The sequence below is a fragment of the Carlito syrichta genome, unplaced genomic scaffold (genome assembly GCF_000164805.1).
Source record: "Carlito syrichta isolate Samal-C Ts95f unplaced genomic scaffold, Tarsius_syrichta-2.0.1 Scaffold135696, whole genome shotgun sequence".
Taxonomy (NCBI): Eukaryota; Metazoa; Chordata; class Mammalia; order Primates; family Tarsiidae; genus Carlito; species Carlito syrichta.
In genome coordinates, this window is record NW_007079792.1 from 70,944 (window position 1) to 83,182 (window position 12,239).

A 12,239-nucleotide genomic window follows, 5' to 3' on the forward strand; every position below is an offset into this window, starting at 1 on the left:
AAGATCAGATAGTAAATATTTTAAGTTTTGTGAGCCATACAAGTAAATCTCTCACAACTACCAACTCTGCCACTGGCGTGTGAAAACAGCCATTGAAAATACTGAATCGGCCTGACTGTGTTCCAGTAAAACTGACAGTAACACTGAAAACTGAATTTCATATAATACTCACATCACAAAATATTATTCTTTTGATTTTTACCCACCAAGCTAAAAACTGAAAAACCATCCTTAGCTCAAAGGGTCATACAAAAAATAAGCTGCAGAAAGAACCTGGCCTAGGCAACACTGCCAACGCTTCCTAGATAGAAAAGGGGAAATTATCTAAGAAACAAATTTCTGAAAAGCTATGGAAAGGCTAAAAAAAATATATGCAGTTCCTCTTTTTTATACATATGAAACTGCCTCTGTAACATGTTATTTTCAGAACTCTCTTGCTCTAAGAAAATCACAAGAATAAATCACAATTAACTTAGCTATTGACAACTATTGTAGGACCAGTATGCAAACAAATTTTCGCCACCCAAGCTTTATGAAAACATCAAGAGGTGGAAGTAAAGAGCACTATAAGACTGAGTAAGCTATTTTTGTCATAAAAATAAAAATGTCCCGATGGCACTTCCTTTTACTCTACAACAATGCAACAAGCTCCTGCCGTGTTCACAAGGTGCTCATCTGTGGGCTCACCAATGTAAGTCTGTGATTTCCATTTGTATCGACTGACAAACTTCTTTACTCATTAAGGGAAAAATAGAGAAGAGAGATTAGCTATATACTTGGTATTCAGTTTTCAGTATTTAGCTCTCCAAGACAGACAGCTAAGCAGGCACAGAAACATGACATGACATATCCTCTGCTCCCTGCTTTCTCCTCTACACTTCCCTCTGTTAGGACTCCTAACCTGCCAAAGAAGGTTAATTTTTGTATGGCCTTTGAGCAAAGGATGGTTTTTCAGTTTTTAGCTTATTGGGTAAAAATGAAAAGAATAATATTTTGTAATGTGAATATTCACCTAAAGGAATAATAATGTGAGAACTCAGGAATCTCTGGGAGGCGGGTGATGGCAGCATTATATGCTCTGAAATGTCTCTAAATAGCCAAGAAGTCTAAAATATTCTGGAAGGAAGTCCTTTTCCAAGTTTTTAGAGTCCTTAAATCACTGAGAATTCAAGAGCCACTGTTCCTTCTTATGGTATATGTAAACTAGAAAATTCAAGTTAAAACATGAGTTATATAATTTGATTACAGGTTTATTTATATTTGAAAAACAGATTGACAACTGAAACAATGAATGTATTTTTGGAGGAAAATAGTTCTATGTTTAACTTAAGTTTTACTAAGTACATTTAGAAGGCATCTATACAAAAATGTTCAAGCAAGAAATTCCCCAGGTATATACTATTAAGACCTTAATTTTTTAGCATGAGGTTAGGGTTACTTTATTTATTTTTACTGATGCATAATAGATGTACAGAGTCTCAGGGCACATGTGATAATTTAATACATGTTTCTAACATAAAGAAACATTCCAGTTTTCTTGTATTTTGAAATATACAACAGATCATTGTAAGCTACAGTCACCCTACTGAAGATCTTAAATTCTTTGAGAGAATAATCACTTTTTTTAAACAGAGGAAAAAAATTACAAAATAATCAACCTGTGCATTCACTTCAATGTTAGTGGTAAATATCTGTACTATTGGGTTTATTATCAGAACCAGAGTGGGTTTTTTTTAATGTACACTAAACTTGGTAATTATAAGATTAATAAAAAGATGAAACATTTCTTTTGCTATTGATATTGTCTACAACAATTACTACTGAAAATACTAATTAAGAAAAGACAGATATTTTGCTGTCTGATAATGTCACAATGTAGGGAACTTATGCGGTATAGCTGTTCCACTTAGAAACTAAAATAAATAGGATACGGTTCAGACAAATGAAAATACTTTAAAACAAAACAAGGTAAATCCAGGTATTTCAATACTGATAAAACCATCAGTTGATAAAACGAATACTGTTTTCGATACTCTAACAACTACTATTCTATAATATCCTGATCATTTCACTGGAAGGTCTCCTAAGCATATTCTTACCACTAGAAGACTGCTACTTTAATATTAGATTACACTGTAAAGCTGATTTTAAGTATAATGAATAAAAAATTTTCACAGAGCAAAATCTAATGATACCAAAGTAGCTCCAAATAATACCTATTTACATTATCCTTCTGTATTGTACTATCTAAGTTTGACTACTGATAAACTGTACAAAAGTTTTTTGGTTTTGCTGCAGTGGTTGTTGGTTTGTCCTTTAGAAAATTCAAGAACACAGAAATACCTTTTGGCACATGACATAGTGCAGAATCGTTTTGACCGCAAAAATTCATTAGCATATCCCATTTTCCCACAGAATTCACACTTGAGCAACTCACTGTCCATTTCTTCTAATGTCTCTAAAAAAGAAGGAAACAAAGAAAAAAATTCCAAAAATTTAATTGTGCCAGACTTTCTTTTAGCCTATACTTTGAATATAAGTTGCTAGCAGACCAATGGTCCTTTAACTTCATAATTCATAGTCACTTTGGAGGGAAAAAGCCTTCAAAAACAGTCATCACTACTAATTCCTTCTTGCTTCTGCATAAAAACCATATGGAGTTTCTATATAAATAAGCATATAATTTAAAAATCTACCTTGCTTAAGATACACCTAAAATGTATAAATAGCTATATAAACACTAGGGGAGAAACAAAGATGAACAACACAGTCACTACCTTAAAGGAGGAACATTTTCAAAAAACAAAGTATAGGATCTGAATTTTAGTAAATTGTGCTATAGAAATATCTAGCAGCAGACTTAATTCTAATTGGAGAAAATAAGGATGACTTTAAAAAAGGGAAATGTTGATATGTCTGATTTTAGAAGAGACCATAAAATAATTAACTCTACCCAAAGATCTGCAGTATACAATAAAATAAATAAAGATGTATATATTGGGAGGCTGAGGAGGAAAGATCACTTGAGCCCAGGAGTTCAAGACCAGGCTGGGCAATATAGCAAGGCTGTCTCAAAAATAAAAAGTTGGGTGCAATGGCTCATGCCTGCAATCCCAGCTCTTTGGGAGGCCAAGGCAGGAAGACTGCTTGAGCCCAGGAGTTCAAGACCAGCCTGGGAAACATAGCAAGAACTTGTCTCTACAAAAATTTTTTTTAATAAATTAGCTGCGTGTGGGGGCATGCACCTGTAGTCCCAGTTACTCAGGAGGCTGAAACGGAGGACCACCTGAACCCAGGAGTTCAGGCTGTAGTGAGTCATTTTTTTTTTAATTACTTTTTTTTTTTTTTTGAGTTGGAGTCTCACTCACCCAGACTGGAGTGCTGTGGCCGCTCCCCGGCCACTGCAGCCTCGACCTGCTGGGCTCCGGTGATCCTTCCGCCTCAGCCTTCCAAGTAGCCAGAATTACAGGCATGCACTACCATGCCCGGCTGATTTTTGATTTATTGTAGAGATGAGGTCTCACTGCCCAGGCGGGTCTCGAACCCGCGGGCTCAGGCCATACACTCACCTCAGCCTCCCAAAGGCGCAGGATTACAGGCTGAGCCACCGAGCCCGGCACCTTTTTTTTTTTGAGTTGGAGAATCACGCTCTCACCCAGTGACAGTGAGGCACAGTGAGCACAGTGAGGCAGTCGCAGCTCCCCACAGCCCCAAACCCCTGGGCTCAAGCAATCCTCCCACCTCAGCCTCCTGAGTAGCCGGGAATACAGGCACACACCACTACACCAGCTAGTTTTTTTTCTTTTTATAAAGATGAGGTCTTGCTATGTTGCTTAGGCTGGTAACTTCTTAAAAATGTATGTATCTAGCTATAAAACAGTACCTTTTAGTTAGATCATGTTAAAACAAATTATACACAAAATCACAGAAAGTTTCAACATTTCCAGCCATAGTTGCCTTTTTCCCAGGTGCTCCCTACTAAGCAAGAATGCCCTTCTTCCACTCCTGCATTTCTTTAGGTGGCAGCACAAGACCTAAAGAAACTTCCAGCCTAGACCCTCAAGTTCTCAGCAGCACAACAGATAAGCAAGCCACTTAATCTTCTTATCTTAAGGAAAATGGCGCTTGTAAGACCTTTCCCAAAGAACTGAAGTGATGACTAAGTAAGTGCCCAGCAGGTAGGAGGCACCAAAAGTGACAGTTCCATTTCCTACTTTCCACACAATAACCAACAGAGTACTAAGATATGTAGTAAGTGCTCAAGACATACTTAGATCGAAAAATCAACCTATTGGGCTGGTCGACACTGAGGTGGCTATGAACGTGGCCCTGTGCTCCAGCATGGGTGACGGAGTGAGACTCCAACTCAAACAAAACAAAACAAAAATCGACCTTCCATGTAACCTGCAGCCCCTCTTCCGGCAGGAACTCAAATCACTCTGTGAAAAAGACACCGGCACATGCATGTTTATTGCAACACTATTCACAACAGCAAAAACATGGAACCAACTGTGCTGACCACTGAAAGAGGAATGGCTAAAAAAAAATGTGGAACAATGGAATATTCCAGCCATAAGGAAAATCAAAATTATGAACTTTGCAGCAACCTGGATGGAATTCGAGTCTACAATACTCAGTGATTTATCACAAAAACAAAGATCTAAGTACAACATATACGCACTCATAAGTGGACCCTGAACATTTATCATAATACTGTAAGAAAGGAATTGGCAGTAGTGGGACACTGCCAGTGGTGGTGGCATCAATAAGGGTACCCACACTTTTCCTTTACAATGATCACGTATGTACCTAACCCTGAATTGTACCCCATATTTTTAAAATAAAAAAAAAGAAAAATACTTCGCACAACTTGTTAAATCAACTGTATTTTTCCACTTTCTTGCATCATCCTAATTCCTTTGCCAAACCATATGAAATATGCAACAAATGCTTGTTAGTAACTAAGCTTTTAGCGATGAGCTCCACGTGTGCTGTCTCTGTGTTGCTCCTTTAACAAAGACTTACTGAGATGAAGACAGGAACTCAGAAATGTAGATATGGATGGCATGTACTCAATAAGCTCAGGCACTGACATTATTTCAGTTTTACTGGAGAAGCAGATAGGAAGCGCTAAATTAAGTGAAGGTAGCAAAAACTACTTTAAGAAAAACCATGAAGCAGTATTTGATACTAGTAGGACATCTAAATACATTATCCTGACTAATGAAATCATTAATTAACTTTAGGAAATTCTTAGGACTACCTTCATAAACAAAAGTCATCAAAACTTAGCAATGAGGAAGAACAAGTAAATTAAAAATTGCCCCTTCCAATGACCTAGGATGGCAACCACAAAGCTGTGGCTCAGTCAGGACACCTACCAACACATTCCTGGCACCTGACAGCCTAATTCCCAAGAGTACGACTTTCACGTGGTCATGCTCATCACGTGATCTGATCCTGAAAAGCCTGTCCAGGAGACAGAACCTCTCACTCACTCACCCCTGCCACAGCTTCGTGACCCTGAAGGGTCCACTGCTCAAGTTGTTCCAGGAACAAGCTACACTGAAAGATTTGTTTCAAAGGTTTTTTTCTAATTAGTTAACATAGCAGTATGCACCTGTTAATAGGTTACAATACCTTATGTAGGAGAAGAAAATGTTTTTGCAGGTAAGAGAGGGGAAATACCAAACAAATGGGTTAACAGCCTAACAAAAACAGAACATCAGTTTCATTTCTCACAAAGAAGTGAGAGATATTAACAGACTCAGAAATTCTTGTTCTAATGTTCAATCAGATATATATGTTTTTGGGGGTTTTTTTTGAGTTGGAGTCTCTGTCGCCCAGACTGGAGTGCAGTGGCACACTCATGGCCACCACAGCCTCGACCTGCTGGGCTCAGGCAATCCTTCCACCTCGGCATTCCAAGTAGCTGGAATTACAGGCACATGCCACCACACCCAGCTAATTTTTTGACTTACTGTAGAGATGAGGTCTCGCCAAGTTGCCCAGGTTGGTCTTGAACCTGTGGGCTCAGGCAATCCTCTCATCTCGACCTCCCAAAGCACTGGGATTATTGGCATGAGTCACCACATCTGGCCTCAATTAGATATTTTTAAAATCTGGTAATATTAATAGGTTACTCTTTTACATTTAAGAATAAGAAGTACAGAGCCAAAAAGTTCAAAAAATTGCTGGTTTAGCTAATAAAAATGAGACTCTGTAGCAGAGACAGCTGCTAATTCTCCAGCATCCATTCTTTTCTTTTTTTTTTTTTTTTTTTGAGTTGGAGTCTCACTCGGTCGCCCAGACTGGAGTGCAGTGGCCGCTCCCGGCCACCGCAGCCTCGACCTGCTGGGCTCCGGCAATCCTTCCGCCTCAGCCTTCCGAGTAGCCGGAATTACAGGCATGTGCTACCACGCCTGTTGATTTTTTGATTTATTGTAGAGATGAGGTCTTGCTGCCCAGGCGGGTCTCGAACCCGCGGGCTCAGGCAATCCACTCACCTCAGCCTCCCAAAGGCATGGGATTACAGGCTGAGCCACCGAGCCCGGCTTTTTCTTTTCTCCCATAGTAATGAAGCCTTAGGAACATGGTCACCAACCCAGTAAACACTAGTTTCTGCCTAGGAGTAGCTGATCTCTGATCAATGGGATGTGGATGTAAATGCTCCAAACGAGTCCTTTCCCCCATATCATTTGTTAGAATGTGACCATGAAGATCAGGCATCTTGGAATGAAAGTAACATTCTACAGACCGCAGAGACATAAGCACTGGAGCTCGGATGCCCGATACCAAGAAGCTTGACATAAGCCCTGGACTGCTGACCTTTGGATTATGTCAGAGAAGACTAAACTCCTATCTTATTTAATCAAATATTGTTCTGGGTCTCCACTGGGGTGGCCAAACCTATATCCTAACTAATATAGGTCCTCAGTTTTTTTGTGTAAGAGTTACTTTTTATTTCCCCAAAGACCTGAAATCAACATGAGGATCGGCAGCAAAGAGGGGCAATGAGATGGAAACATGATCCATATGACGGCTTGCCTGGGAAGACAATAAACTATTATGATAAATCACAATCTGTTAGCTGAAGATTCTAGTTACAGAATCAGTTCAAAAAGAGCCATAGTTTACCCTTTAAAAAGAGAACAATCCACACTATGAAGTTTTTTATATTGAAACTAAATGTTACTAAAAGCCATTAAGTAAATGACCTTACCATTTCACCCTACAGTACTTCCCATAATTACTAAAGCACATATGAATAGCAATGCTGAAATTATACAATTCCTTGGGAAATTAAATTATGAAATATTTTAAATGTTAGCACATTATATGTAAGTATTTCTCCCCTATGAAATATATCATCTCTAAATCTTCCTTTCCTTACCCTGGTATCTTGTCTTGTTGAACTCTCCTTGCCTGTCTCCCATCAGTCCTTTCCTTCCTCTTCCTGACATAACTACAGGTGTCAATTACCTGCCAAACCTCTACATCATCCTACAATGGCCAGCAGAGTTTCCAAACACTCCTTTGTTCACATCACCTGCCTAAAACCTTCAGTAACTATCCCCTCTACAAGGCAACTCCTAACTCCTTTGTCTCCTCTCCAAGGTTCTCGAGAGTCTGACTCTGCCAGTCACACTTCCCACGACTCCTCTAATCCAATCCTCTACTCTTCACTGCCCCCTCTAAAAGTGACCTGGCACTGACACAGCCTTTATGCGTTTACTCTGTGTTCTAACATGAAATGTCTTCCTATTTGTTATCTTCAACCTATGAATCATTATCTGAGACCCAAGTCAAAGCTCATCTCTACAGAAAAATCACCAAACTGAAGAATCTTAGCCAGTTATAAAGTTCCAAATTCTCAGCTTTGGTCCCCTCCCCTACCTTGGGGAGGTGAATTCTCTCTCTCTCGCTAACTAAACATTCAAATAAAGTTTGCTTGAAAACTAAAAAAAAAGTTCTAAATTCTCACTGTCTATATAATTCATTGAAAATGTGCCATTTTTCACTCCTTAGTAATCTTTCTGTCATGGAGATTCCTCGTTCCCTCATTCCAAGCTAGATTAAAAGCTCCTAGAGGGAAGGGACTGTGTGTACACATACACATACACACACACACACACATATACACACTCTCTCTTCTCAGGTTCTAAAACTGTCTAGCACATACTGTATGTCTATTATATTATAAACTGCGTATCATAAAATGTCCTTTTCTGAGCAGACTTCCATGTTCTTCCTATGAGCGTACAGAAGGGGGCACACTATAAACACTTTTTAGTCTTGAACTCTCATTTATATACAACGTAGACACAGATAAGAAAAAAAGGATACCTGCACATTTAACATTACTACCTGCATCTCAAGTGAGAAATATTCTCAGATAAAACAGTATGAATAACTAAAAGCAAGTATTTGAAAATTAAATGAAATTAAATTTATAATAACAAAAGGCACAATAAAGACTTGTTTGGATCCTGATTTCAACCAAATAGCTATAAAGGGATTTGTTTTAAACAATTGAGAAAATGTGAATACAGGTCAGGTATTAGATAACACTGAGGAATTATTATTTTGCTATATGTGATATGGCATTATTGTTAGATAAGAAGATGTGTATTTTTTTAGAGATGTACACTAACATACGTACCAGGGAAATAAAAGGACTATGACTTCCTTCACACTGGGAAGGAAGGGAGGAAGGAAGGAAACAGGGATTGGGAAGGGAGGGAGGAAAACCAAATGAAAGGATGAAGCTAGTATGACAAAATTATGTTGAAACTGGGTGATAATGTTGAGTCTAGGTGACTGGAGATTTATCACACAATTCTCTACTGCATGTTTGATATTGTTCATGATTAACATTCTTTTATATTTAAAAATACCAAATTAAACTTAGCCGTAGAAATCAAATTTTATATTACTATTATATACTCGGCTGTTCAAATAAAAAGTAAAACAGGAACTGACACAGTTCAACAGTTAACAAAGAACTAACAATTTCAGAGGTGATGTTCTTTAAGAGAAAAACTGTGGGCAAAGACTGTTTATTTTGCTTAACTTAGCAAAGTAAAGGCACAATAAATATTTGTAAAATGAATACATTAACTTGAGATGAAATATATTCATACAAAATTAATCTTAGATGAGATATACTCATACACTGAGGATTCCTTCGATACATGTTAACTAATTAACTACTGTAGAGCCCTGACTCTGCTAAAAGCTATTATATTGAACTATATCAATTGCAAGGCCATGATCAAAATCAAGCAGAGACAGTCTCACGAAGATGCTCCTATAAAACATAGCTAGTTTATTTTTGTCCAATCAGAAATTCAGACCCTATAAGCATTTGCTGATTTTTTTTTTTAAGTCGGAGTCTCACTCTGTCACCCAGGCTGGAGTGCAGTGGCATGCTCATGGCCACTGCAGCCTCGACCTGCTGGGCTCAGCTGATCCTTCCTCCTCAGCCTTCCAAGGAACTGGGACTACAGGTGCATGCCACCACGCCTGGCTTATTCTTCTTGATTTATTGTACAGATGAGGTCTTACCAAGTTGCCCAGGTTGGTCTCGAACTCCCTGGCTCAGGCAGTCCTTTCACCTCTGCCTCCCAAAGTGCTGGGATTACAGGGGTAAGCCACCATGCTCGGCCTAGCATTTGCTGATTTTAAATAGCAAACCAAAGGTATAAAATATATCATTTTCATGTTTATTTGTATTGTTTTCCTTCATTCACAGTAAATACCACTTTAATTTCTATGGAATATTCTCTTTTAAGAATAAAATCTATAGAAAAAAGATTCTTTGACATTAAGGAGATGCAGTGATCATTTGCTCTTTGAACCAGCATTATCACCTCCAGATTGAAAAGTATATCTCTAGTATACTTATAATACCCACCTGATGTCAAACATCAGGATATGGAAAGAATAAAACCAAACAGCCCAGAAGCTCTAAATTTTTAAGCAAATTCAGTAAAATAGCCATGTGTTACTTAAGTCTGCTTGAAAAAAAGAGAAAAATTGGTTGTTTTGAAACTAAAATTCTGAACTGCTTTCTCATACACGATGGAACTTTCCCCATCCACACTCCTTGAACAGTCAAGTTGATACTGTACAAACAAGCACCCATCTTACTAGTTCAGTTATTTGGCCACTGAGAGTCCAGTTAGCTTTCCCATGATCTTAGTCAAAGAATGCATTTATGAGAAGAAAAGTAAATACTTTGGAGTGAATATACGTGCACAATAAAAATCTACGTCTTATACCAAGTAGAAAAAAATGCAAAGCTAAAGTAAAGAGTATCTTCAGTGAAATCCACCAACCTTCGGCAGTCATGTCTTCCATCTCTGTGTCGGATGAATTATCTGCATGTTTTGTATTATTCTGTAGCTCTGGCTGAACACACACTGAGTTCACCACCTGATTATCCACAAGAGGTCTTTTCTTCACAGGCTGTTCTATTAGCAAAGATGAGCGACTCACCTTTAAGAAGGAGAGAGAACAAAATGAAATAAGCGCCAAGAAAACGTTCAGAAAATAACTTGGCTTACAACACCAAAACACGAATGCTGTGATCAGATCCAGTCACTGAGTGCTTCACTCCCGGAGAGGATGGTGGGCAGTCGGTGCCTAAGCACTTCGTCTCTGGGCATCCAACAGTGCAGCTGCTCCACAGTCTCTGGCAAGTGGAGACCCACATCTAGGCTTAGGCAGCTATGTTTAGAATGAATACTAATCGTCAAGTGACCCTGCACTACGAAAATTTGGTCGCTCAGTCCAAAACCGAGAAACAAAGGTAGTGATTATCAGCATTTTTAGGAGGTGGGATTTTCTTAACTTTAAAAAATTCTACTCAGTTAAGCAATTCCCTCTCAGTTCTATGTGGTGACTAACTTTTTTCCCTCAGAAACTTTAATGTTTTCCATATGAATACAACACAGATGATCGACAAGCAATAAAATCTGACAGGCCAATATCCTCAGTTAATGAATTTTTCTAAATAACTTTAAGACTTACTTTTCACGGCCGGGCTCGGTGGCTCGGCCTGTAATCCCGGCACTTTGGGAGGTCGAGGTGAGTGGACTGTCTGAGCGTGCGGGTTCGAGACCTGCCTGAGCAACTTGGCGAGACCTCATCTCTACAATAAATCAAAAAACTAGCCGGGCGTGGTAGCGCGCGCCTGTAGTTCCAGCTACTTGGAAGGCTGAGGCGGAAGGATCGCCCGAGCCTAGCGGGTCAAGCCTATGGTGGCCAGGAGCGGCCACTGCACTCCAGTCTGGGTGACAGAGTGAGACTCCAACTCAAAAAAAAAAAAAAAAGTGGGTGACTTATATACAAAGATATTTCTAGCCAAACTATTTGAACAGTGAAAAAATGGGAACCTAAATGTCCAACAACGTAAAGATTACATAAATTATGGGTATCCATAAAATGGAATATCGTATTTCAAAATGTTTCAAAATTTTCCATTTAGAATATCTTTTATTTTTCTAACATGAGAAACAAAAGTTGTGGTTGTCACTAGTGATAACAGACAATAACAGTGATACCTACTAAGTACCGAATTAACTGTGCACATCAATTCTCTCAACACCCCTAAGAGCAAAGCACCATCTCCATCTGATAACCAAAACTCTGAGTGACTTGACAAAGATTACAGAGTTATGCAACAGATAGGAAAAAAAGACTGTTCTTCCATTCCAATATAGGAGAATTCTTATAAGAAATCCAGGTTACACACACACACACACACACACAGGAAACTGAACATAAGGCAAATTGACTAGGTAACCAGCTATGACAATGCAAGATTTTCACGCATGAATCAGAAAACACAGATGATTCAAAGGCTTTGAAAAGAAGTATTTCATTTTTATGTCTACTTGTCTTCGGTGTATTTTCTAAGGTAATATGTTCATCTTTAGAGATCAGCAGATAATTTATGTACAGCCAGTCTCAACTGTAAAATTTACAGTGACAAAGCACCTCCATTTTGAGCTGAACATTTTTATTTTTTGAGTTGGAGTCTCACCCCGTCGCCCAGGCTAGAGTGCAGTGGCACGCTCACGGCCACCCCAGCGTCGACCCGCTGGTCTCCGGTGATCCTCCGGCCTCAGCTTCCTACGTAGTCAGAACTACAGATGCGTGCTACCATGCCCAGGTTTTTTTTTTTTGAGTTGGAGTCTCACTCTGTCACCCAGACCGGAGTGCAGTGGCCGCTC

General features: G+C 38.9%; 1 protein-coding gene across 3 annotated transcripts in view; it reads right to left on the reverse strand.

The window, feature by feature from the left end:
• Positions 1 to 12,239, reverse strand: part of PHC3 (polyhomeotic homolog 3) — a 60,076-nt gene that overhangs the window by 9,757 nt on the left and 38,080 nt on the right. For all 3 annotated transcript variants that reach the window (XR_503688.1, XM_021708279.1, XM_008049499.2), the window contains exons 7-8: positions 10,341 to 10,500; positions 2,344 to 2,458 (exon numbers count right to left, since the gene is read on the reverse strand). Coding sequence is in view for 2 of the 3 variants with exons in the window: in XM_021708279.1 (XP_021563954.1) it covers positions 2,344 to 2,458; positions 10,341 to 10,500 (275 nt within the window). In the remaining variant the exon portion in view is untranslated. The remainder of the gene's footprint in view (positions 1 to 2,343; positions 2,459 to 10,340; positions 10,501 to 12,239) is intronic.